This window comes from Pelodiscus sinensis, chromosome 2 (assembly GCF_049634645.1).
Source record: "Pelodiscus sinensis isolate JC-2024 chromosome 2, ASM4963464v1, whole genome shotgun sequence".
Classification (NCBI taxonomy): Eukaryota; Metazoa; Chordata; order Testudines; family Trionychidae; genus Pelodiscus; species Pelodiscus sinensis.
Window position 1 is genome coordinate 194,920,743 of NC_134712.1, and position 27,459 is coordinate 194,948,201.

Consider the following 27,459-nt stretch of genomic DNA (forward strand, 5'->3'; position numbering starts at 1 on the left):
AGCAAACAAAACAATCATGAAACTGAAAATAAAATGGACTGTCGGGTGACAGTTATTCTGCCGTGAATCTGCACCTACACATGGGCTCAAAATTCTTTCCGCAAAGATTTCCCCACCCCCCTTTTTTTTAAATGTACTTTGAGCTATAGACCTGTCAGAAGGTAAACTGATGTCAGCACTTCATCTTCCTGGTTGTCAGTTCTGATTCTAAATAGCCTTGTGTCTTGTTATTCCAGAAACTAAATTACACGTCCAGTGAAAAATGTAATTATACCCCAAAAGGTCATGAATAGCATCTTAAAATACATAACAGCAGGAAGATAAACTAGGACTACCCAAAGCTAATCCAAAATTTTCCATGGTCCCACAAGGACTATTATAAAAAAACTGTTTTATAGTTGCTGACTTCAGTTTTGTAGCTTAAAAAGAAGGCTATTTATTAACAAAACTATGGTCCAAGTGGGATATGAGAAGAGTCTCATGAAAAATAAATCCCTATTAATATATTTAGTATTAAATTCCTTTCTGTCTGTTGCTTAAGACAAGGATTACGAATTTAATATTCAGAGTTTTCAATAGACCGTGGATGAGAAAAGTGATTATTTTCTAGACACATTTCAAGCTGATTCTTAAAGAATAACTTTAGATATTTAATTAATTTGCTTTTAATATATTTTTATATTGATGTGAAATTGGTAGTAATTACCAGAATACCTTACTTTTTTTTCCCCTGTGATTTTTATAATAATATATCAGGACCTTATTAGAGTCTCGTGTGCACTTGTAACAATATTACTATTCAAAACCTTATCAGCCTCAGTAAGAAAAATAGATATTGTTTTTATGTTGCATACATTCATAATTATAATCCAAATATTACATTCAATGGAAAATGACTGGTTTCAGTTAAAAGAAATTTTTAAATGCCACATTCCTCACTTACAGAATGTTTATATGTTTATCTTTATTTAAAAATAATGACACATTTTAGGTGTAATGTAGATGGGCAATAAGATATGAAGCCATGTAAAATGTGGTCATTTTCTTTTTATATGAAATTCTTTATATACTGTAAAACATAATTATAAAGCACTGGAGAATCACATTTGTTTGCATTGCAAAGGATTCTTCTGAAGCAGAGTACAACTACACAGTACTATCGCCAACCTGGACATTACAACCCTCCATTCCCAAGTATAATACTGAACTGTAGCTCAAATAAATGTTATATTCTTAATATGTCAATAAAACTCTGATTTCTGGAATCAGTCTAACTGGTTGACAGATATACAGTTCAAAACTTTCAAGTTAGTTCTGCCTGATAAATGATAAAAAAAATGAAGGCATCGTTATAATGGGCCACAGCATGTTGTCATGTGCCCAGTACATATTGCCCCCCCCCAAAAAAAAGTAAGCACATTTCACATATCCTGACTAGTAGGAAACCCCCCTCCTTATGTACACAAAAGTCTTGCAGCGCAAAGCTTCTGTCATTAACTTGGTTGTTGCAGAGGGCAGAAAGAAGAAGGAACAGTCCCCTGTCTTATTTATTACTACTTCAAGATCTAAAAGTAACCAGATGGTTAGAACAGAGTCTTGTAATGCCCATTCTCTTTGCTCTGATCCTGGTATTTTGTTGCCAGCAGATTTTATCTCCAACCACATTGGTTCTGCTCTAAAGTTTAGAGCTAAAGCCATTTGGCTGGACAGACAGTTTAGCAGTGCATTACAGACCAGATGGATTTAGTTTAATTGAACTATTATGGAATCGAAGGAACATATTTTACCTACTACCTAACAAAAACACTTAAAAGTAGATTCTTTGAAACAGATATTTAAACACACCAGTCTTCTGAATGCAATCAAGCACTGTGCTCCAGGAGCAACCAGGGATTTGTTGAGAGTGTGTGAAGAGGAACAGATGTTATTTCACCGTCAGCATTCTAGCCTTTGTCCTTCATAGTCCTTTATTTCTTACAACTTTACTGACCAGTTGGTAAAATAATACACATAGAAAACCTACTGAACATGAAACGAGCTAAAAGTCTGTGTTTGAAAACAGGCTTGTCAGTTCTTGTGTGTGATAGGATCGGTTCTGGTTTCTCAAACAGGGAGGACAGCAGTTCTAAGGTTTGTGATGACCTTAAAATGGAAAATGTGTAGTCCTCACACCTCCCTATGTCTGCTGACCATAGTAGCTATGTCCTATTGCAGAGCAGAAAGGGGTGGCGAATGGGCAGAATCTTGGCCAAGGCTTTTCAAACAATCTTTGCCAGAGCACCAAGTAATATACACTGTGTCAGGTACAGGGCTACTGCAGGGAATACCCCTCTCTAATCTACACCCACAGCAGGGTTTGCCTCCTATTCTGCTCTTGGGATAGCACAAACATGCTGCCCCCTCTACATCCTGCCTGTTCTGCTCATGAGCCAGCACTGAACATATCACATGCTTTTGTCAAACCTTGTTTTAAAAGATGAATTATTAATCATTCTGGGCTGTAGCAACATAGAAAGTGCCAGTGATGCTCCTTGACCAGCATGTGTCCAGCCTGTCTCCTTAAGAGAGGCCAGCACCAGATGTTTCAGAAGAAGGGGCAAGAACTTCTACAGAAGACAGATTTGGATAATTTGCCTACAAGGAAGGTTTTTTCCTAATCCCCATTTATTGGATATTGGCTTGTGCCCTGGAGTCTGTGCATTTATATCTCTTCCAAAGAGAGTAATTTTTAAGTCCTTCTACTGTAAGTCTGGATAGTCTTGTTACTCATATAAACACCCAATCGTTTTGAATTTGCTAAGATCCTAGCCCTAGTGATAACTGAGGCAATTAGTTTCACAGGCTGGTTGCCTATTCTGGGTGCAAATTGCGTATCTTATCTGGAATCTATTTCAAAATGGCTTATTTTGAAGTTTGGCACGTCTACATAGCACCAAATTTCAAAATAACGTGCTATTTCAAGCCATCCTTTAACCCTCATGCAACAAAGTTTACTGGGATGGTGAAATAGTGCACTCGTTATTTCAAAAAATATTTCAAAATAACGGGCGGCTTGTGTGGACACGAGGTAGCTATTTCGGGATACCTCTGCGGAAGCTTCGAGCTCCAGCCCTCCCACCACCACCCCAGCACTTCCCCCACCAATGCCCAATGTCCATAGTCCCTGCTGCCATCACAGGACTTAATTTGTCCTTAATCTTGGCAGGGCTGTGAAAATGATACTTGTATGTTTATTAATATCACTTTTACCTACAGACTTCCTAGCTAGCAATAAATAAATGCCAATGATTTGGACATGTATATGTGCATATTTATTTGTTTTCCCTAGAGCTAATTAAGAATTTTAGGAAAACATGTGAAAGTAGCCACCAGCAAGAGCTAGTGGCCATACTGTGAGGCCACCAAAATTTTTGTCTTGAGAACCTCTGAGTATAGATTGTTACATGCATTAAGCAAAAAACTCTTAAGTAAAGCTGCCACCTTGTGTTTAATTGGTGCAATGACATTCATAAATCATAGAAGGGGTAGCCGTGTTAGTCTGTAACTAAAAACAAATAAAAAACAACAAATCATCCTACAGCACCTTAGAGACTAACAAAAAACATTGGTAGTATCATGAACTTTCATGGGCACAACCCACTTCTTCAGATTGATACTATCTACATTTTTTGTTAGTCTCTAAGGCTGTGTCTAGACTACATGCCTCTGTCAGCACAGACATGTAGATTAGGGTTGTAGGCAAAGGCAAATGAAGCTGCGATTTCAATGATCATTTACATTTACATGGCTGCCGCGCTGAGCCGACAAACAGCTGATCAGCTGTTTGTCGGCTCGTGCGCTAATCTGGACGTTCCCCCTGTCAACATCAAAGCCCTTTGTCAGCAGCCCCGGTAAACCTCATTCCACGAGGAATAACGGGGCTGCCAACAAAGGGCTTTGATGTCGACAGGGGGAATGTCCAGACTAGCGCGCGAGCCGACAAACAGCTGATCAGCTGTTTGTCGGCTCAGCGCGGCAGCCATGTAAATGTAAATGAAGCCGTGATCATTTAAATCGCGGCTTCATTTGCCTTTGCCTACAACCCTAATCTACATGCCTCTGCCGACAGAGGCATGTAGTCTAGACACAGCCTAAGGGTACAGCTAGGCTACGTTCTTCTTTCGAAAGGAGATATGCAAATTCGGCGCTAATCTGCATATCTTCTTCCGATCGCTTTTTTGAAAGTGGTTTTTTTGAAAAAGAAAGAAGTTTAGATGCAGTTCTTTTAGGAAAAGAAACTTTTTCAAAAGAACCCAGCACATCTCACTTTTTGAAGAAGGGTTCTTTCGAAAAATGGGGTTTTTTTTTTAAAGAACCGTGTTTAAATTACTTTCTTAAAAAAAAAAAAAAAGCTTTAGAAAAAGTGATCAGAAGGATATGCAAATTAGCACCAAATTTGCATATCTCCTTTTGAAAGAAGAACATAGTGTAGATGTACCCTAAGGTGCTGCAGGACCATTCACTGTTTTTTAATTTTATTCATAAATCATGTTTGTAGTGTTGTGTCCAAAATTATCAGACTGACAAGTTGGGTGAGGGAGTATCTTTTATTGGACTTATTTCTGCTGGTGGAAGATACAAATTTTGGAACTCTACAAACTTGAATAACTCTGTGGCGCTCAAAAGCTTGTCTCTCTCACCAGAAGTTGGTCCCATTAAAAGATATTCTCATCCAACTTGTCTCATTCATAAGTCAAATCAAATGATTCTTACAAAGCCAATACACAGGAGGTTCATGCATTATGCAGGAATTAGTCAATTTATTTCAAAAGACTACTGAACCAGTATCAAAATTGGCCTCCTTGCTCACTTTCTTCACCTCTGGCTGCCCTCTGCAACTGTTTGGCTCCTTCCTAAAGACTGTTCAGAAGAGGTCAGTTAATCAATCCAATCTAGATTTCTCTTTCCATGCCACAAGAAGTGGCTTGCAATTTATAAAGACTAAAAAAACATGACTGACCAATTATGGAAGTAGGGCCTCTGGTGTTTGTAAGAAGTAAAAAAACTAAAGAATCTAATGTAACTAATAGAAGGTTAGGTATTATACAAGGGTCACGAATACCATGGGCTAAATTGTGTTCATCTGTACATAGGTGCACAGGGGGAGGGAAGGAGACAGAAGACCCAAGAAGCTTTTAACCATTGCTTAATCCCTGCATAGAAGCCAAGCACAATCATTTGCAGAAGTGGAAGCACTGCTCCTGGCTGTGGCAGCCCCATCTTTCTGAAGGGGGTAACTACGTAACATGGTACAGTAAACTTCTGATAATCCGGCACCAAGGGGTGCCGGATTATCAGATACCCCGAGTACCGAAAGGGGGGCTATAAGGGGTCTGCGGTGGGGGGGAGGGTCTGCTGGGAACTGCGCAGCGGGAGAGGGCGGTGCTGCGGGACCAACCCGGCAGCACCCCAGCTGCTCTGGCCCCGGCTTCCCCAAGTCAGCCGCTGCTGACCGGCGGCAGACTTGGGGAAGCCAGGGGCAGAGCAGCTGGAGTGCTCTGCCCCAGGGCTTCCCCAAGTCCACCGCTGCTGAAACTGACCAAGGGCGGATTTAGGGAAGCCGGGAGCAGAGTAGCTCCAATTGTCCGGCTGGCTGGAGCACATCCGGTTTCCAGTTGGTGCCGGACTCTCAGGAGTGCCAGACCACTGGATGCCGGACAATTGGAGTTTTACTGTAATAGGTACTGGTATAAGAACCTAGATGGGGAAGTCGCCTTGCAAAGAGATGCAGGAGTGTTTTTCTTAGTGCCCTATCTAGCCAAAATCCTCCTGAGACTGCTGCAGCAGCATTCTTGCTCCTCACTCTTTATCCCACCCCATGGTGGCAAAATGGCTCAAACATGACAAGCTGTTTCTACAGATATAAAAGGACAGACCATCGTGACTAGACTAATCTAAGTGGTAGATTCGTTGTGTGGCCCGAGCCACACGGGGTGCATGAAACCTGGCAAATTTGCCATTGATTCTGCATAATTACACTGAGCTGGAGACATTCTTAGAATTGTTATGAATAGCCTATACATTTCCAGAGATTACACACATACATACAGAACAAGATGAAGCATGACTGCATCTACTTCATTCTTTTCATTCACTTGTTTTGCAATTCAATCAAAACCACTCAAAGGGTATGTCTACACTGCATTCCTCTTTCGAGAGATGAATGCAAATGCAGCTGAGCAAAATTGCAAATGAAGCGCAGATATAAATTTCCCACACTTCATTTGCATAATCGCGTCTGGCCACTTTTTCGAAATACCCTATTTTGAGATAAAAAACGCTGTGTAGACGCGGTTATTTCAAGAAAAAACCCTTCTTCTGAAATAACCCTTACTCCTTGGGCTTTCTTTTCAAAATAACCGCGTCTACACAGCGTTTTTAATCTCGAAATAGGGTATTTCAAAATAGCGGCCGGACGTGATTATGCAAATGATGCGTGGGAAATTCAAATCTGCACTTCATTTGCAATTTCATTTGTCTGCATTTGCATTCCTCTCTTGAAAGAGGAATACAGTGTACCCAAAACAATCTAGACTGTCTGGCAATATTTACTCTTTATAAACTCATGCTGTTTACAATTCACAGTTCTGTTATTTTGTGTAGAGTCAATAGCTTTTAAAAACTGGAGAACTATTGGAGCAGATATCTACTTATTTTTTCTTTTCATGTGTTGTTGTTTTTTCTTAAGCCTTACATAAGAGTAAACAAAAGGTTTACCTCCTGTCCTCTCTGAAAATTGGTACTACATTTTGCTTTTCTTGAACTTTTACTTTTCAAACACCCTGAGGGTTTTTTTTTTTTAAAGTCTTAGTTCACAACATAAGGAGAAATACCTATCTCATAGAGCTGGAAAGGACCTTTGAGAAGTCATTGAGTCCAGTCCTCTGCACCAACAGCAGGACCAAGTACCATCCAAGTATCTTCTGTTTCAGATTTGCCCCAGATCCCTAAATGGCCCCCTCAAGGATTAAAGTCATAACCCTGGGTTTAGCAGTCCAATGATCAAATCACGGAGCTATCCCTCCCCAATTTAGGACCAAACTTCATCATGTCTAGCAAGTGGCGAAATGAATTTCAGTATGGCAAGACTCCATAGAAAGCCATTTAAGAGTATTCATAAGTAATTGTATAGGTGTTGGTTCAGAAGAACAAGATATACAAATACATTATGATAAAGTCAGTGGAAATACTTGTTTTCAAAATAAAATCTAAATATTAGCCATCGTTCAAACATGCTCATTTTGATACAAGTGCCAAGAACTCAGCTGACAGAAACTGGGGTAGCTGGAATGACTTTAGGGGAGCAATGCCAATTTATACTAACTGAGGATCTGGCCCCAAATCTGAAACGGAAGCAGATTCAGGGACACTTGTTCAAGTTTAGTGAATAATCATACACAATGTCCCGGAGATTCATGCAGGCTAGGCAGATATGGATTTTTACCTGTAAAGTAGCATTTTATTTTCCACTGACTGAGCAAATGCAATGCTGAAAGGCTGCTGCCCCAGTTTCTTGTCACCCTTGTTATTAAGGGAATTAGCTTGCACGTTGCTAATAGCACTGAATCATTTACAATTCATACAAATCAAGAGTAAAACCTCAGGTATGCTTTTTATTTTAAAATCACCAGTGAAGGCATATTTGCATATAACGTATATTCACTTTTCAATAATTTTTAAATCACTTATGTGCTTGGAACAGAAAATAGACCAAAAGGAAATATCAATAAATGTGTTCAGCAGAGCACATAGGCAGATAAGGGGCTGGTATTTGAGGAAGTAAACAATGGCCAATGGAGTTGTGTTTAGAAGCTTAAACCCCCCCCCCCCCCAGCATTGTAGATGTATCAGGTTACTAGCAGAATTATTTTGATATCTTGACTTCAGGATATTGACATTCTGACTTTGATTTGTTTAGGTTTGGAAGGTACTCCTAATTTGTGTTATTGATTATTCTTTTTAAAAGACTGGATTAAGACGGACTTTTACAAAACAATGCAGATATCTTTACTGCAGGCTCACAGTCACCTGCTGAGCCACCTACAAGGTCCAATGAAATCAGTGGGTGTCTTTCCATTAATTTCAAGGGGCATCAGATTGGGCTCATTATCGTTTTGTGAATGGGGATTGCACGTCAAATAACATGCTAACTTTTCCATAGCTTGCACAGTTGACTGAAGGAATAATCACAGCACTGACTCAGCTTAAGGCATCAGAGATAAACCTTGCACTGACATCTATAATCCAGTAAAATAAAAACAGCAGTTCGCTTCATTATTATGCAGAGAGCATCAAGTTAGGTTAACAGCTCAGGGAAGCAATGCAATTAAATAGTCCACAATGGAGTCTCTTTTCTTGTTATGCTCTTAACTTCAATCACTGTTAATGTGAGTCACACTGGACCCTTCAGCTCTCCTGAAATCTGGGAATTTTGCCTGAGGCTAAAGAGGGCTTTGAGGAAACTTCCCCCTTTCCGCATGCACAGCACCACACAAGGAAAATGAAAAGAAATACTATGCATACTTCAATTAAGGCAATGGAAAACAGCCCATCTTCTGCAAGAAAACAAAATATATAAAATGCAAAACAAGATGTTTATATTAAAGGCAAAAAATAATTCACTACTCAACTGGGGAATCAATATGTTTTCAATAAGGCAGAGGTTCTCAAACTGTGGTCTGCGACCTCCAGTCAGGTGCCTCTACGATGCTCACCTAGGCAGCCACACGAGAGAATGAAAGGCTGCCCATCTAATTAGTGCAGCTAACTTACATCCTGTTTCCCCCCCTTCATCCCACTGCCCCCTCTTACCTACCCCTTATTCCCCACAAAGCCACCAACTCACCTGGTGCCTGGACCCTGTAAGGGAGGTGATGGCTTTGGTGGGGCGGGGGGTGGAGAGGAGGCAGTAATGGAGTGAAGGGGGAGAATAGGATGTAAGTTGAGGGGCAATGGGGAAGAAGAGGCGGGGAGACTTTTGGATGTGCAGGGCTGCAACAGTCAGAGAAAGAAGCAGTTTTCCTCAGTTCCAGGACTGCAGATGCTGGGGAAAGAGACTTCCCAGCTCCAGCTCCAGCTCCAGCTCCAGCTCCAGCTCCAGCTCCAGCTCCAGCTCCAGCTCCAGGGCTGCTGTGGGGGAGGAGGGGGAGGGGCAGGGAGACAACTCCCTCCCTCCCAACCCTAGCTTGGAAGGGAATGAGAACTGTTTCAGGTCTGATTCTGCCTTGCCCCACACTTTGTGAAGCAATTTACACCTGTGCAAAGGTAATGTGAAACAAAGCCATTTTAATTTGGTAGAATTTTACACCCACTTTCCACTGGAGGAAGATGATCAGATTAGGATCAAAACAAATTATTTTAAAACTTAGAGAAATTGGCTTTATTCACAGTTTCAAGTTTTCACACTGTTTACTGTTTTCATTTCTTCAGGAACTGCCATAGTACCCAAGACAAAGCTAGCAACCCCATTTTGAAAATCAGCCCCTTCCCCAAATTTCATGTGAACCTTTTTGTAAGGTTTGATAGATTCAGGTAGGTACCGCCTCCCTCCTGCATAATCTTGCAGGGATCACTCCATCACTGTCTTTTAAAGAGCCTATTGTGGCCCCCTAGTAGGCAGCACAGTTCATATCTTAACAGGCTGGAGGGGGAGAGGAGTCCTCCATTAGCTACATACAGCAATATACATGAAATACTATCTGGACTTCTGTCCCAGCAGAGATACTAGAGTCCAGCTAGAATGCTATGACAGACTCCCATGGTAGTGGGTCCTGCAGAAAATAAAGTGTAAAGAAGAAAGAGAAGGCCCAAAGGGCCTGTATAGTATTGATCAGGAGTGGGACCTGGGAGGGAAGGGCCAAAAAAACCAACCCACAACCAAGAGAGATAGCGGAAAGATGGTGGGAGGAGGGGAGGAAGAGAAGCTTTCAAACGCATCAGCTGAGTTTTGAATATTAATGCAAATGTGGGGATGCTTCTGTAAACTGAATCAAACCAGAGATTTTCAAAGTTTGGCCATCTCCAGCTAATTCTGAATTACAGTAATGAAATGCTGTGATCTTAAGGAGATCTAGTTCCACGATCAGATTACATCTAAAATTAAATGTGGTTTCAGAACAATATACCTCAGTCTCAAAGCATTTAATTCTTTTCTGTGGGAAGACATGTGACAGCAGCATGACTAATGACTACAATAGCACCCATTATATTTTCCAGCAAAATTATTCTTCCTATTCAGGAACATGTGACAAAAAAGGAACAACTTTCTTACCTGTCTCTCGGTTATTTTTGTGGGCTTTTTCCCCTCCTAAGGTATTCTAAGATATTCCAGATTCCATAATATAATATATGACAATGGCATATATTATGTCATTCACCTCTTCAATACTATTGCAATGTATAATTTTTGGGCTCTGTCATTTTGCACATAAATGCTTAGCACTTGCTTCTAGCAAAATGGGTAAAAAGATAACTATGTCAAGCATCAATATTTCAGCTTTATGTAACAGAGCACCAGTCAGGAACTGCTACTATCCTACTCTTCAACGAAGTATCTGACCACAGCCCTCCATGATCTTTGTTCCAAATGCCAAGTTTTCCCTCACAGATTATCTGGGCTCCTTATTATAAGACACACATCTCAACAGCTGCCTATAATCATAGAGCAGTCTGTGTAGGCATTTTTGGATTCAAACAAACTTTCCATATACAAAACAAACCTTCCATATACAGGCAGTCCCCGGGTTACATGGATCCGACTTACATCGGATCCCTACTTACAAACAGGGTGAGGTAACCCCGCACTAGCTGCTTCCCCCCAGCAGACCACGGAGATGCGAAGCTAGCGCCCCCCCGCAGCAAACCAAGGAGACGCGGAGCAGCTTTTCTCAGCAGACACCTCAGCTTGAGAATAAAGGACTGAGGGAAGTGAGGTGTGGGAGAATAAAACTGAGCTCTGGAGAAATGTTTGGCTAGAGTATCCCCTACAATATGTACCAGTTCCAACTTACATACAAATTCAACTTAAGAACAAACCTACAGTCCCTATCTTGTACGTAACCCGGGGACTGCCTGTACAAACAATTTATATTTTTGCATTGACTTTAACACACTGAGCCTGGTTCTATTTTCACTGAAGTCAAGTGGTGTGCCACTAACTTCAACAATAATAGGAATACACACTATAACATATAACATTGCAGACAATTCTAATAATGTAGTTCGTCCCCTATCAAATAGATGGTAATAATGGAAAGACTCTTAAACGTATTGCCATCATCTGGAAATGCAAAACCTTTTGAAGATATTTTCCTAAATTTCATACTACCAATAGAGGGGGAAATGTTCTCCTTGGCAGTAACATACAGAGCACTTAAAGGAGTAATAAAAACTGTCATGTGATCGTGGCAATATACAATTTCAGAACCAGATATTTTAGTAATGAATGACTACTATAAATTTCTCTTTAAAAAGAAGATGGATTGTTTATAGCAAACAAACTTTGTCTTCCAGCATTCATACTGTGAGCCATTTATCTGCGTCTTGCTATTGCACATTCTGTACTTGCCCAACGTGAAGAATGTTCGATGAACAGAAATGATACAGAATATGCAATTTCAATTCTTCAGTATGGGTTGGAGAGGAACCCTGAATACTCTCAAATAATTATATAATGTTAGAATAAGGATTTGTTCATTTTTTTCATGCAATAACAGTTTCCCAATTCCCGTGCAAGTCCAAACAGGTTAAAATGACTGTCACTAGTTGCTAAACTAGTACCTTGCACAATTTAGGTCCTCTATCTCTCTCATTCTTAAAGAGTATGTAAACTCCATTTGAATTAAACATATTTCTACCCACTCTAAATAAAATGTGGCAAGCTCATGACTACAAATCTTCCAGCTACTCAGACAGAAAGAGGTTTGCATGACATTTAGTCATTATCAGGTATCTTAAAGGTAAACATTCTCTCAGGATTACTTCAAACATGATTAGTAAAATATATAAACAAATAAAAACAGCTTAATTTGGCACATGAACCATCTCTCTTGTACTGCAATGGGTAAGGCTCCACTAAATTACAACCTACAAGAATCCACATTATGGGAGTAGACAGGTACCTCAGGCGATTCCAAGTCATTCTATTCAAATTTGTGCATCTCCTTCCTAGATAATGCCTCTATGACAACCTTCCATTGACCTACCCAAAGGGGAAAAGAGTCTCTCGAATGACTGAGATGTTTAATAATTTCTGTTGTCAACACAGGACAAGAAAGAATGGATAGAGCCCCTAAATGGCTTAACAAATCTACTGAAGAAATTAATGCCCTGAGCACCAGTTTCACAGCTCTGGAAATGGTATCAATATGAAGTGAAATTTCACTTCAAAAAAACCTAATCTATAATAGGAGTACTGGGACTTAACCTATACGGTGCCAAATTCTCAAGCACTTTTGCAGCCATAATGAAAGCCTCTCTGCACTATTTTCTTTCCTGGAGTTTCAGAAATGTTGAAAGTATTCCAGGTAGCTCAGTCCAAAAAAGTAATTCCATTATTCAAAACTTTAATATCACCTGTTCACTCCAAATGTCAAAGACAACTCAACTTGCGCAAAATTCAAGTATATCTACACACAAATCAAGTCATTTATTTCAGAGAAATACATCAACCTGAATGTTACTTTAGTTCTTTCTGGCTATGTACCTTTTATTAGTGCTTTTGGTGGGTTTTGATCTGTGACCAAGACATATGCCTTGTATCCATAATACTGTGCAACAAACCCCAAACAAAAGCAAGTCTTTTGAACAACCAAAAATGAGCTGTTACTTCCCCAAGAAACTTTCCCTGAAATATTTGTTTAGGTGTACCATAGAAATAAACAGAGCAAGGCAAAGGGAATCTAACAGCGTATTATGTTGCTACAAAGACAAACTCATTTTGTGGGTTTCACAGACCATTCCCTTTTAGCAGGTCAGACTGAAGTTTTGTTTGGCATACTTAGTGCATATGAAACCCACACACCTAGTGTAGTTACTGAGCAATGCAAGTGGTACCTAGACGACAGCAACCGTTAAGACCAAGAGACCTCTACAGGATGCGCTGGGAGCCAGCTGGCTTTTAGCTCAGAGAGTAGAGGTTCCTATACCTCCCTTCAGAGATCCCAGGTTCAAATCCGTCTGGTGGTGGTTACACATAGTTCACCTAAAAATGGAAAAACCCACAAGAAGTAGGTTTTGCCCATGGAAGCTCATGATTATATATATTTGTTACACTCAAGGTGCAATAGGACTACTCTTTTTTAAAGTTTTTTTTTGTTTTGTTTATCATAGATGGTGTAATTGTTGTTGTTAAAAGGATGGAGTTCTCAAAGTATTAAGTCAATAAACTTTAGTTCACATATTGCTGTAACATATAACCAAGAGACAGCAAGAAAATCCATTTTAACTCAGAAAAAGAAAGAGAAAAAAAGAAGGCAAAGACAATACCCCACTTTTAGACCCATTCACCAAAGGACTGACAGAAAAGAGGAGCTTTGCACCATGCCCTAGAAGCTAACAAACTTGAGCTCTGGTGAATGGCCAACAGGTACACATTCCACAGTTTGGGACCTGCCACTCAGAATGCCATGACTTCCGAATATCTCAGCTTTTCTCAGCCACTGTGATGGTGCTTAAGGAAAAGTTGTTTATAAAGTAGTCAGGCCCCACACTGCATACAAAGAATCATTTCAGTTGGCAGTGTCAGTTTATCATCTTTTCAAAAGCCCCAATCAAATAGTAATTTTGAGTACATATGATTTGTTATCAGTCAGTTAACAGTATATAAACATTTCAATAGTTCAGGAACACTTTAATGACAACAAAATAATAGTTAATCATTAAAGAAACATTTGTTTCCTTTTAGATTTTCAAACCATTTAAGCAGATAAAAGAAAACATTAGATTATTTGCCATTTAATACTGAATAGTTACCTTTTCAACCGGTGTATTTTCTTCACTTGTTACACTAGCTTTTCTGGATTCCGTTTTGGTTCTGCTCAGCCTTCGGGATACTTTCTCTCTGAGCAGAGTAGCATATCCAATGTGTTCATAGATGGGGTTTTTGGTCATTTTGGAAATGTACTCAGCAGCCTTGGTTTCTATATACAGTGTTATCAAGCCATCTGTTACCAAATCATGAATAGATTCAAACCTTTTCTCCCCTACAAAGTGCTTTCCATCATAGAAGAGCCTGTAGTTTAAGGTCTGATTACCAAACCTGTATTAAAAAAAAATAAAGAGAGAACATTTAATATCAGAACAACCACATTTTAGGTTCTAATATTGCAATTGGATCCATGTAGGTGAAGACCCCATAGAAACCCATTGTGATCACGTGGCTCTGACTACAGCAACCTGACATTGGCCACTGTCAGAAGACAAGATACTGGGCTGGATGGATCGTTAGTCTGATCCAGTATGGCCATTCTTATGTTCTTTATTTTGTTATTCAATAGGAACCCTGAAAATCACCTATTTTGTTCTTTTCCGTTTGACAAACACTGCTATTCATTTCCTACATTTTTACACCAACTCTTGGTTCTGCTGACAGCCTTGTTTGTTCACCAATATAACTGATGAGGATGATCTCAGTACAATGTTGATAGTTCTGGGATATCTCTTCCAGGAAATTTTTGTGAGACTTACCAGAATAGAAAATTAAAAATTCTTTTTGCAGGTCCTACAAAAACAGTAATATTTTTAAAACTGCCAAGTAATAATTTAACATGTTTCTTTTGTTAAAGGTGATTGGATCTGGAGGATCTCTCTCACCAAACTATAACAGTTTTAAGATATAAATAATTTTGCACTTAAGTAGCTTGATATCTCTGTGAAAGGAAAGATGTTAACATAAATTTAGGTTTCTAATAATTTTATTTAGACTCAATATATACAAGGACCTCGATCCAAAGTTCGAGAAACCCTACCATCATTACTCACACAATCAAATCCAGCAGCATAAAAGTAGTTATTCCACAGGCATTCAGCCAGCCATCTACAGAGATGCCTTTCTATTCCATCATTGGGGAGTATACCTTGAGACCTCTAAAAAACCCCATCAAACAGATACATCTTTTGCAGCATGCCTGGAAGGTCACCAAATTCAGAACAAGGTGATAAAACTAGCCCTAGAGTAGTGCAGCTTCTGCAGAGTTTATCCTGCAAACCCTCCCCCGTGTCGCCATATATAATGAGGGAGATCCAGTCATGTGCTCTTTCTGACCACAGTTGTGGCAGTATGGCATGGGGAGGGGCAACTCCTTACCCTGGCCAGTTCCCTCTCATTTAGAGCTTTGTAGGTCATAACAGATACCTTATACTCCACCCAGAAACCAATGAGCAGCCAGTGCAGATCCAGGTACACCAATGTTATGTATTCCCAGCATGCTGCCATGTTCAGTAAGCAAACTATTACATCCTACATCAGTGTCAGTCTCATAAGAACGTAAGAACAGCCACACTGGGTCAGACCAAAGGTCCATCTAGACTGATATCCTGTCTGCTGACACTGGAAAATACCAGATGCCCCAGAGGGAGGAAACGCAATAGGTAATCATCATGTGATCCCTTTTCTGTCACCCATTTCCAGACAAACAGATGCTAGGGACACCATTCCTACCCATCCTGGATAATAGCCATTGACGGTCCTAACCTCCATGTATCTATATAGTTCTTTTTTGAACCCTGTTAATGTCCTAGTCTTTATGACATCATCTGGCAAGGAGTTCCACAGGCTGACTGTGTGCTCAGTGAAGAACAACTTCCTTTTGTTTGTTTTATACCTGCTGCCTATTAATTTCACTTGGTGACCCCTCGTTCTTATATTGTGGGAATAAGTAAATAACTTTTCCTTATTCACTTTTTCCACACCAGTCATGATTTTATAGATCGCTATCATATCCACCCTTAGGGTACGTCTAGACTACATGCCTCTGTTGCCAGAGGCATGTAGATTAGGCTACCAGACATAGGAAAATGAAGCGGCGATATAAATAATCGCCGCTTCATTTAAATTTACATGGCTGCCGCGCAGAGTCGACAAACAGCTGATCAGCTGTTTGTCGGCTCAGCGCTATAGTCTGAACGCGCGGGTGGCGACATCAAAGGTATTTGTCGACCACCCAGGTAAACCTCATCCCAGGAGGCTTACCTGGGTGGTCGACAAATACCTTTGATGTCGGCAGGGGAGCGTCCAGACTATCGCGCTGAGCCGACAAACAGCTGATCAGCCATATAAATTTAAATGAAGCGGTGATTATTTAAATCGCCACTTCATTTTACTATGTCTGGTAGCCTAATCTACATGCCTCTGGCAACAGAAGCATGTAGTCTAGACGTACCCATAGTGTCCTCTTTTCTAAGATGAAAAGTCCAAGTCTTTTTAATCTCTCTTCATTTGGGACCCATTCCAAAACCCTCATCATTTTTGTTGCCCTTTCTGAACCTTTTCCAACGCCAATATATCTTTGGCGAGATGAGGTGACCACATCTGTATGCAGTATTCAAGATGTGGGTGTAACATGGTTTTATACAGAGGCAATGAGATATTCTCTGGCTTATTCTCTATACTTTAATGATTCCTAACATTCGGTTTGCTTTTTTTTTTTTTTTTTTTTTTAACTGTCATTGTATGGTAAATGGATGTTTTCAGAGAACTAGTCACAATAACTCCCAGATCTCTCTCGAGTAGCTGAAGCTAAATTAGTCCCATCATACTGTATGTATATGTAACCCCCAAGGATATTACCTAGATTCCTAGGGTTCTGTCTGCTGGCAGCTCAGGGAGAGGCACTCTGAGTTTGCCTTGGCTCCCCCTCCCTACCAGGGCCAGAGTCTGCCTGCAATCCATAGGGAGTGAGAGGCCCCTCCCAGAGAGTTCAGGGGGGGGAAGGAGAGGCCATTGTTAAGGGGAGTCTGGAGCCAGCAGGGCAAGGGGAGGACAGCTGTGTGGGAGCTAGTAAGCCCCAGGCCTGCATGCAGGGTTTCCCCTGAGAACTAGCCTCTAGGGACCTGAAGGCAGGATCCCTCAGCTGGGTTTTATGTCCTCCCTGTTGATTCCCAGTTTGTGGAGTTTGCTGGGAGGCTTCCCCAGCCAGGCTGAGTTGGCTCTCCAGCTCCCTGGGTGAGACCAGTCACCGCATGGTCAGCTCTGCTCTGTCTGCTGGTTTGGGGATGCTGCCTGCTGTGTGTGTGTCTGAATGCTGGGGTAGGAGATTACAGTTTGAATTTTAGTGCAGTTGTGTGGCCTGCACCTTAAGCCTTGCACCCCTTTGTGGTGAGGGGAAATCCTGGAACTGAAGCAGCCTGATTCCTGCCTGAGGAGGATCTCTGCCAGAAGAGACCAGCCCCTCTGCAGTGACTGAGTCATCTCTGTACCTGAGCCTCATTCCTGGAGTGTGTGAGTGCACCATCTTTTAGTTAGTAAGTCAGGGAATTTGTTTGATAATTTTATAACCTGCTGCATATTAAACCTATGGAGGGATTTACCACTTGTGAGTCCTTTGGGCTGTACTGGGCCCAGTCAGCCCCACTGCTAAACCACTGCAGAGAAGAAATTTGTGTGGTCAAAAGTCATCAAGGGTCCCAACAAAATATGCATACCAACGGGACACTAATCTTACAGTTGATGGGTACCAGTGACCCTAAAAATAATGTTTTAACCTGTTCTGTTGTATTTGTCTCCTGTTTAATATAATTGTGTTTATTATAGTGTATGTGTATGTGTTTGTGTTATGTTCTGGGAGTCTCCAACTATCTGGCAAGTATGTGGGGATTCCCCTGGGTTAGAATTATCCTCCCAAGCTGCCCTGGTGACCCTGCCAGGAAGGAGTGAGGGGGGTGGAGGCACCGCCAAATAAATCCATTGGAAAAAATAAAGTTGAGTGGGTGGCGGGATCCAGAAGAAGCCAGACCTACCTATCAAAACCTGTAAGCAGACTGGCATTAAAGAAGGTAACCAGAAGGAGAGGGGGCACTACATATAGTTGGGATTATTTTTTCCAATGTAATAAGAGCGGGAGGGATAGCTCAGTGGTTTGAGCATTGGCCTGCTAAACCCAGGATTGTGAGTTCAATCCTTGCAGAGGGATTTGGGGCAAAAATTTGTTGGGGATGGTACTTGGTCCTGTGGTGAAAGCAGGGGACTGGACTTGATGACCTTTCAATGTCCCTTCCAGTTCTAGGAGATAGGCAATCTCCATTAATTTCTAAATGTGCATTACTTTACATTTATCAACATTACATTTCATTTGCCATTTTGTTGCCCAATCACTTAGTTTGGTGAGACCTTTTTGACGCTCTTCACAGTCTGCTTTGGTCTTAACTATCTTGAGCAGTTTGGTATCATCTGCAAATTTTGCCTCCTCACTGTTTACCCTTTTCTCTAAATCATTTTTAAATAAGTTGAATAGGACTGGTCCCAGGACAGACCTTTGGAGGACACCACTATTTACCTCTCTCTACTCGGAAAACTTACCATTTATTCCTACCCTTTGTATCCTGTCTTGCAACCATTTATCAATCCACAAAAGAACCTTTCCTCTTATCCTATGACAACTTACTTTACTTAAGAACCTTTGGTGAGAGACCTTGTCAAAAGGCTTTCTGGAAATCTAAGTACAGTAAACTGCCAATAATCCGGCACCTTTAGGACCCAGGGGGTGCCGGATTATCAGATATGTCGGACTATCAGAAGGGGGGGCTATGAGGGGTCTGGAGTGGGGTGAGGGGATGCCACCCCAGAACCCTCATAGCCCCCCCTTACGATAGTCCGGCTCTGCCCCAGGCGTTCCTGATTCAGCTGCTGCTGGTCAGTTTCAGCAGCAGCTGAATCAGGGATGCCTGCAACAGAGCAGCTGGGGTGCTGCCGGATTGGTCCCGCAGCGCCGAGGGGCGGCGCTATGGCACCAACCCAGCAGCACTCCAGCTGCTCTTGGGGACGCCTGGGGCAGAGCAGCTGGAGTGCTGCTGGGTTGGTCCCACAGCGCCAAAGGACAGCGCTGTGGGACCAACCCGGCAGGACTCCAGCTGCTCTGCCCGGGGCTTCCTGGAATCAGCCGCTGATCTGTTTCAGCAGCGGCTGACTTGGGGATCCCTGGGGCAGAGCAGCTGGGGTCCTGCTGGTTTGGTCCTGCAGCGCCGAGGGGCGGCGCTACGAGACCAACCCGGCAGCACCCCAGCTGCTCTGCTCCCGGCTACCCCGTTTCAGCTGCTGGTCAGTTTCAGCAGCAGCTGAATGGGGGAAGCCTGTCCGGCTGCCCCAGCACTTCCGGGTTCCTGATGGTGTCGGACCATCAGGAGTCCCGGAGCATTGGATGCCGGACTAATGGAGTTTTACTGTATACTGTATCTACTGGATCCCCCTTGTCCACATGTTTGTTGACCCCCTCAAAGAACTCCCCCAACAAATTATGTTCACCTATGTGTCTGACAATTTTACTCTTTACTATAGTGTCAACTAGTTTGCCCAGTACTCAAAATGAATATAAGGAGTAGTCTCAGGTTCAGAGAACTGCAATAGTCTAAGCTTGAGGAAACAAAAGCATGAATAACAGTGACAAGGTCTACATCCATAGAGAAAGGTTACAAACTCCTAGCCAGATGCAATGATAAAAAACGTACTAGATTACTGCAGTTACGTGATGGTCAAACAGCAGCCGGAGATCTAAAATCACCCTTGAGTTGCAAACCGTCGCAATTCCAGGGGGGGGGTCTCTCAATCAAAACGACTGATATTATTTCCACCATCTCTTCCACATGTCTAGTTAATGTAGAAATGTTTTATGAAATCTGAGTTTACCTGAGGGCTAGAGTGTAGCATCCAGGTTGCCGCTGGCTCTCTCTAAGAATGTATGCTCCTTCTACACCTGCAAGAAGTTCATCTGCTTGCTCTCGAGAAATAATCCCATGAAACCTGAGGGGAGAGATTTCAGCAAATTTACAGAATAATCACAGGAAGAAATAAAACCACAAGAAATCATGGTTGCTTCAAATGAAACATATTTGACTAGTGGTAGATCATAACGGGTTAGCCACATCAAATACTGTATCACTGGAACAACCTGGGGGAAAAAATTAAGGCCCAATCCTGTTCTCACTAAAGTTAATGGGATATTCTCAGCGTCAAGGGGAATAGAGTTAGTTGAAGCTTTTTCAGAATTTCAACCAAATAAAATGTCAACAAAAAGGGGAAATATTTTCAGAATACTCTCCCTCTTCACAATACTCTTCCATCCTATCAGAGGGGTAGCGGCGTTAGTCTGAATTTGCAAAAGCAGCGAGGCGTCCAGTGGCACCTTATGGACTAACCGAAGCGCTGGAGCATAAGCTTTCGTGGGCAAAGACCCACTTCGTCAGATGCATGTCGTTACCTAACAGACATGGGAGAAAATTCCTTTCCAACCCCAAATACAGTGATCAATTAGACTCCAAGCATTCTTTTAAGCCAGCTCTATGAGGGAGCCAGGCCTGGAGTTTCCTAAGACGGTTACTTTACATGAGAGAAATGAAACAAGAGCAGTAATGATGACACTTTAAAATAAAATGAGATAAATTAAAATTAATGAATGTATTTTAGATAGTGTCATTATTACAAACCTGCCTGTTCTGTTTATATGTATGATTTTTAAAGGTATGACGCTATCTGAACAGCTTCTTAAATGTGTGACAAAGAAAAAAAATGAAGATGCTGGTGAAGGTACAAGTGAGATGCTCTACAGAAATGTGGAGAAATAGACAAAGATTTGTAGTCCCTTGGCCAATTTCTGAAGAGAGTGATGCTTTCTGTGATTCATTCCCTCGTGACAAAAAGGAACAGCCCCTAAAACAGACAGCGGACTTTAGAGTGATCAGTACTTCAGCTATGACCTTTAAACAAGGACAAAATACAGTCTTTAGAGTAGTTTAAATACTATGTTGTGCACATATTTTGCTAGCCGATTCACTAATCCTTTCCTTGGAGCTTTTAAAGCTTCTCTTTAAAATGCTGCTGCCTAAAAATACAGTAAGTATGTTAAAAGCTACTAGTAGCCCTAAGCATTGTCTTTTTTTCTGACATCATAAGTTGGAAATGGTAGGTTTAAAATGCTGCCCCTGGTTTGGTAGGGAAAAAGAAGAAGAAAAACATTTCAGATGTAAAGAGAACTGAACAGTACAATTGTTATTTCTTTCATACTGAATACATGTTAGAAGCATTAGGTTTCTTAGAACTATCTTAGTTTGCTGATGTATTTATTTTCTACTACAACCAAATAAAATGAATCTCTCTAAATCTGTTAGTCTATAACGTGCCACAAGACTTCTCGTTGTTCTTGCAGATTCAGACTAACATGGCTACCCCTCTGATACTTCTCTAAAATTGCCACAATTTAAATCAGCAATGGGTAAACTAAGCAAGTGAGTGGGCTGCACGAATGCCCCTTCTTCATCTCAGTGGGCCTGCAAGATTGTCACAACCGAGATGGTCCCCCAAGATAGAGTCGTTTTGCTAACTATGCTTGTCATACTGAGCATTTGCAACATGTGCCAACCGAACTGTGGCAGTGCTTTGACTGGCTGCTAGGGAGTGTGCTGCTCTCACAGTCAATGTTGTGTGCAATAGGCAGGCACCTCACCTCACGTGTCCTTGCTTTATATAGCGTGCCACAGATTGAAACAAGAGGATCTGGCAACCTTGCACATGGGCAATGGTAAACAAAATGCCTCGTGTCCACACATAGAACCCTGAAAGGCTGCAGGTGGCCTTTGGGCCTCAGGTTACCCACCACTGATTTAAATGCATCTTTATTAATATGTCCCTGTCATAAACGTAACAAAAATCCAGTTAACAAGAATAAGTTTAGGCTTTTAGTTTTTTCTTGGCTGCTGGCTAGAATACACACGGTTGTCAATAACCAACAAGTTTATTGGACAAAAAACAGTGATGATGGTTTTAAAAGTTTTAAGCCAGAGAGCATAGTGGTTCAGTTAACTAGGGGCTGTCAAATGCTACTGTGCTTGACTAATGACTCAATTCCTTATGGTCACAGGTGGTATTTTTAAAATGCAACTGTAATAATTAGGAGGAAGCTGTTGGCTCTTTGAAAGTTTTATAGCTGCTGTTTCCTGGGTGGGAAAAAAAACCTATGAAATTACATAATTAATCTTTATTGCAAGTTAAACAGCAGACCTCAGAAGAGTACTGTATTAAAAGGACAAATGCTCATTCTATGCACACAGCTCAAGTAAAGGGACATGCCTGGGCTGTAGCAATGGCTATAATACTTGTACACTATCTATCCAGGGCTGTTGGTCAATGGACATGCAAGCAGTTTGGAGATAATACTCCCACTGGACAGAGGGAGAATAGGAGTTTGCCTTTTGAGGCCTTTGAGTTATCTGCCCTTTCCTCTTCTTTATACTGGTAACACACCAGTTCTACCATATTTCAGACCTCCTATGCTCACGGGGGTAAGTTAGCATTTAGACCCAAAGAAGTCTCATGCTCTCACTTACACAGAAGTACTGCATATCAGTGAGATGAAAGTACAGTAAGCACACATCAAAAAGAAAGTGTAGGAGGAACAAGACAGAGGGGGAAAAGAACAGTTAAAAAAATATCCAGGAGGGGAGAGCTGAAAAAATTTAAGAACCATTCTTCCCCAAATCCCCCCAGATTTGATTTTGGACAAACAAAAATTGCCCATCTCTAGCTGACATACAGGCTAAAGTGGTGGTTTAGGCCCATGCACTGTTGAGCAACAATAATGAATCCATATTCAAGTGGAATACTAGACATTCAAAACATTTATAGGTGAGGACTATTGAAAGTGAAATTAAGTATTTTGTCATAATACCTCCATTTTGATACTGTGTATTATTTCTAAATTAAAAATTTCAAAAGCAACCTGTAACCCCTGAAGTGATTACTTATCAAAGAATTAAAAATAGAATAATGTAATACATACTCTCTTCCATAATATTTTGGTCTGTTCTCCACCTAAGTTTAACAAGAAAGAAAAATATTAGCAATATACTCAATTACACCAATAATATTAAAATAAAGGTCAAGCAAGCAAAACACTGATAATCAATTAAGACTATGGCATCAGATTCAGAGCACATGCTTAATGGTGCAGATTATAAAAAGATAACCATGTATCATTGTGCTCTTATTTAAGTTACGTTAATCTGATGTTGTAGCATACAGAGAACATACAGTAAAAGAAAATAAAAATAAGCAGTTTTACTTTCATGAACTTATGAGAACTATAAAAATAGTGAATGGGGAAAAATGGGGTCAACTGTATAAGATGTGATCAAACAGATGAAGAATGATTTATTTTCTCATACGTTATTTATACTACTCAATAAAACTATTTTATCCTTTGCTGTTTCTCAGACATAGTTGTTTATAAATAGCAAATATCTAAATGTGAAGAATTCCATGTTCTCAGAAGATAAAAAAAACCCAACAAAACAAAAAACCAACCAGAGTTTATGGATTTAATTCTGGTCTGAAATTCTTCATGTCTCATCAAAGTATAAGCCTGATCCAAAGTACACCAAAATCAATAAAAAGACCTCAATTTATTTGAAATGGCTTTGAACCAAGTCCTAGTAGCGTAACCTGCCTTTATTCAAACTTCAGATATTCTGACACACTGGTTTACCACTCTGGCCAGAATCCTACAATGAACTCTGAGCAGGGGGTGCCTTCATTTATCAAAAGCCTTTGTTTTAGCTGTTTGCATTATTTAATTGCCTGTTTTATCTGATTTATTACATAGGTCTCAATTTCAGCATGTGATCCACAGACAACAGCATGGAGGTTCAATGTAATGAGAAGGATCAGATTTCAGTTACCGGTTGTAAACAGACTGGTTTAATATTACTCTGTGAACGTTCCACTGTGTGGTGTATTATCGGTACTCAGTAGCACAAAAAGGTTACATAAAGTTAAAAAATTCTCAGTTCTAAGGAATCCTCAAAGTTCATGGAGTTGGATTATACACAGACAGAAAGAACAGATCTACAAAATAGCTTATTTTACACTTCGGAGACAGCAGAAATATGAAGCAGCATAAGAAAGCATGAAGTACACCCTCATTTTTCAGCAGTTTACTAATGAAACAAACACTACAAATGAAACAAACACTAAACACTTCTTTCCAAGGTTTAATACACATAGTATTTGTTTAATGTTTGCTCAACATTTACAAAAATATTTTATTTTTAAATATTAATTTATAAAATGTCAATTTTTACTGCCAACTTATTACCTGGCATTCATGTATATAAAATATCTTTAAAGGATTTTCCTATTTGTACATGATTTGGCACTATAATTTCTCTCCAGTTATGATCTTTACCTGTAGTCTTTCATACTGCCCTCTTATATGGCAGGAAAAATGCATTTGAAACCAGAATGTAGGCTTGTAATCTTAAAATAAAATAAAATAAAATAAGCTCTATTTTTTTTCAAATGAGCTCCATTGTGCACCTGAAGCTGGCACCATGCTTCCAAATAACAAATATATGAAATTACAGAAAAAGTAATTTTCTGCTGATGCTATAATCCATACACCGCTGTACTGAGACATCTGACCTACTGGTCACAGAGGCCGGGCATCTCTCAGACAGGATAAAAAGAAATTAGTGTTTAAAATTACTGTCAACTAGCTCCTTTTAGGATCGGATCCAAAGCTTATTGAATTCGAGGGGAGTATTTCAATTGACTTCAGTGGCTTTGGATCAGGACCTTCCTGTACCTCCTTTCAGTAGCCCAACAGCAGTAGCAGCAACAAGCTCTTGAATCCCCTATCTCAGAAGGCTAAATTGCTACAACTGAGCACAGTAACACTTTGGATATTTGAGAAGCAGGGATAAAGAAAGGGAGTAATCTCATACATTGAATCCAGAGCAAAATCCGAGGCACTTCTGAACAGAGGTTTTCCATTTCTAGACACGTACATACACAGCTTGTTTAAAAAAGAGAATGGCCAAAGAATTTTAGCAGGATTTCCAGTTTAGAGTTTTGGTTTTAGCCTCCCTGATCATTTCTGATGAGACTGTGGAGAGGGTTTAAATGAGAGGGAAAGAAGAGAGAAGGAGGCAGGCATCGCCTCTTAAATTAGAATAACAAAATACAGAAACGTGCAGGATGTTGAGAGTTTCTTTTGTTAAATGTTTACCATTCAAACCACATGAAATCCATATATACATACATTTAAGCATGGGCGATGGGTATAGTAGACCAGGGGAGGTTAATCCTTTTCTAACCCAGACTGTGGCTCAACCCATGTCCCGCCCCAAGGCTCCATCCTGACATCCAGTGGAGGCTCAACTCAGGTCAGAGGCCTGGAATTCAGGACTTGGCTGGTCAGTTAATAGGGCGGGTGCTGGGACCTGTGGATGGCCTGGTGTTTGGGGCTGCTAGGGTGGTGACCCAAGGAGTTCAGGGCAGCTGGGACAGGGCTCCTTTGGTGGTGGTAAGGGGGGGGGGAGGTGACTCAGGTTGAAATGGTCTCAAGTGGAAGGACCAGGTGAGTTAGCTTCCCCGAAGGGAGGGTTCACGTGGGACCCATACACCTAACCATAGAAATAGAAAAAATGAAACTTTAAAGAATGTAACCCTGATAAGGACAGCAACATATTTAGTATTTACAGAGTCAGAGATATGGCAATTTCCTGCAATATCTTTGTGAGATCTTACTGTATTAAGTACATGTACCATTGTGGGCTAGGGACTATACCGTAATTCCATCTGGAAGCGAAACCATAGCTCCTCCAGGAACCAGTAGCAGCATGGAGCAGGGCCGTCCTTAGGATTTATGATGCCCTACGCAGTACTATTAAACTTGTACCCCTATGCCAGACTTGTTCTTAGGAACACAATACATCAGCTTACAAGAGTGGAAGAGTTGCTACATTAAGTAGCTTTGATCTGATAATACTGTTCTGTTGCTAACATCGTATTCATGTTAAAAGCTGATCAACAGCAACACTGTAAACTGTGCTCATGCTTGGCTCACCCTAACCCTGCTGATCCAACTGCAGTAGAGGAGATAGGTGGAAAGGTGGGAATCCCATAATTCCCCTCTTGGGCTGCAGCATGGGAAAAGCAGCAGCAAACCCTCAAGTCAGGTCACACCACCAGGCACTGCCACCAGCACCGCGGTGAAGTGTGGCACCTGAGGGACTTGAGAGGCTGTGGCCTGCCCCATGCAATGAGTGGGAAACGGGGGCAGGGAGGAGGCAGTGGGGAGTGCCAGGGAAATGGGAGGTTATTGTGAAGGGAGGCAGTGAGGGGGGCAGGGGAGGTAGTGAGTGAGTAGGGGTGGGGACGGACAAGGAAACCAGTGAGTGGGGGAGGGAGAAGGCAGCAATGGGGCTTGGGAGAAGGAAGGGAGGCACTGCACTGAGGAGGGGTGGCAGCAGTGGGCATTGATTTGCTCAACGCTTGGAACAAACCAGTGGGGCTGCTACCCAGGAACTAACACTCACTTGCTTCGTCAGCTCTGCATGCAGCCAGCCAGAGCCAGGCTCCTGAGCCCCAGCTGAGCCACCAGCGTCTCACCTGCATGACCCGCACTGACCTCAGCAAAGCTTCCCCCACCCCTGTGGGGAATAGGGCTGGGTGATACCCCGCACACACTGGGGCTTCCCGCTGTCTTGTGAAGTGAGTGGGGACTTCACTCTCCCCACTGTCACCTCCTTCTCCCCACTCCTGACTTGTGGGTACTTGTGACAGAGAAGGGGGCGCTTGGGCTGGCTGGGAATGCAGCCAACCAGCTCTGATTGGAGCACCTGCAAACCTTCCCTCCATTTTCATGCCCAGTATTCTTTGTAAGCATGGTAGTTCTACCTGGTTTAAATTCAATCTCTGCCTGGTTATTCTCTTTTCTCTCTGGCTATGTCTATACTGGCATGATTTTCCGGAAATGCTTTTAACGGAAAAGTTTTCAGTTAAAAGCATTTTCAGAAAAGAGCATCTAGATTGGCACAGACGCTCTTCCGCAACAGCACTTTTTGAGGAACAGCGTCCGTGCCAATCTAGACGCACTTTTGCGCAAAAAAGCCCCGATCACCATTTTAGCCATCGGGGCTTTTTTGTGCAAAACAGTACTGTGCTGTCTACACTGGCCCTCTTGCGCAAATGATTTGCGCAAGAGGGCTTTTGCCCGAACGGGAGCAGCACAGTATTTCCGCAAGAACACTGATGATCTTACATGAGATCATCACAGTGTTCTTGCAGAAATTCAAGCGGACGGTGTAGACAGCTGGCAAGTTTTTCCGCAAAAGCAGATGGTTTTGTGGAAAAACTTGCCAGTCTAGACACAGCCTTTGGTTTTAATAAGAAGCAAACCCATTATAGGTACACCTCATTTTCCTGGCATAACCAAA

At 41.4% G+C, this 27,459-nt stretch overlaps 1 protein-coding gene across 1 annotated transcript in view; it reads right to left on the reverse strand.

Moving 5' to 3' along the window:
• Positions 1-27,459, reverse strand: part of CHN2 (chimerin 2) — a 193,592-nt gene that overhangs the window by 68,436 nt on the left and 97,697 nt on the right. The window contains exons 4-6 of the mRNA XM_075922141.1: positions 23,022-23,053; positions 19,877-19,990; positions 14,011-14,296 (exon numbers count right to left, since the gene is read on the reverse strand). Coding sequence (XP_075778256.1) covers positions 14,011-14,296; positions 19,877-19,990; positions 23,022-23,053 — 432 coding nt within the window. The remainder of the gene's footprint in view (positions 1-14,010; positions 14,297-19,876; positions 19,991-23,021; positions 23,054-27,459) is intronic.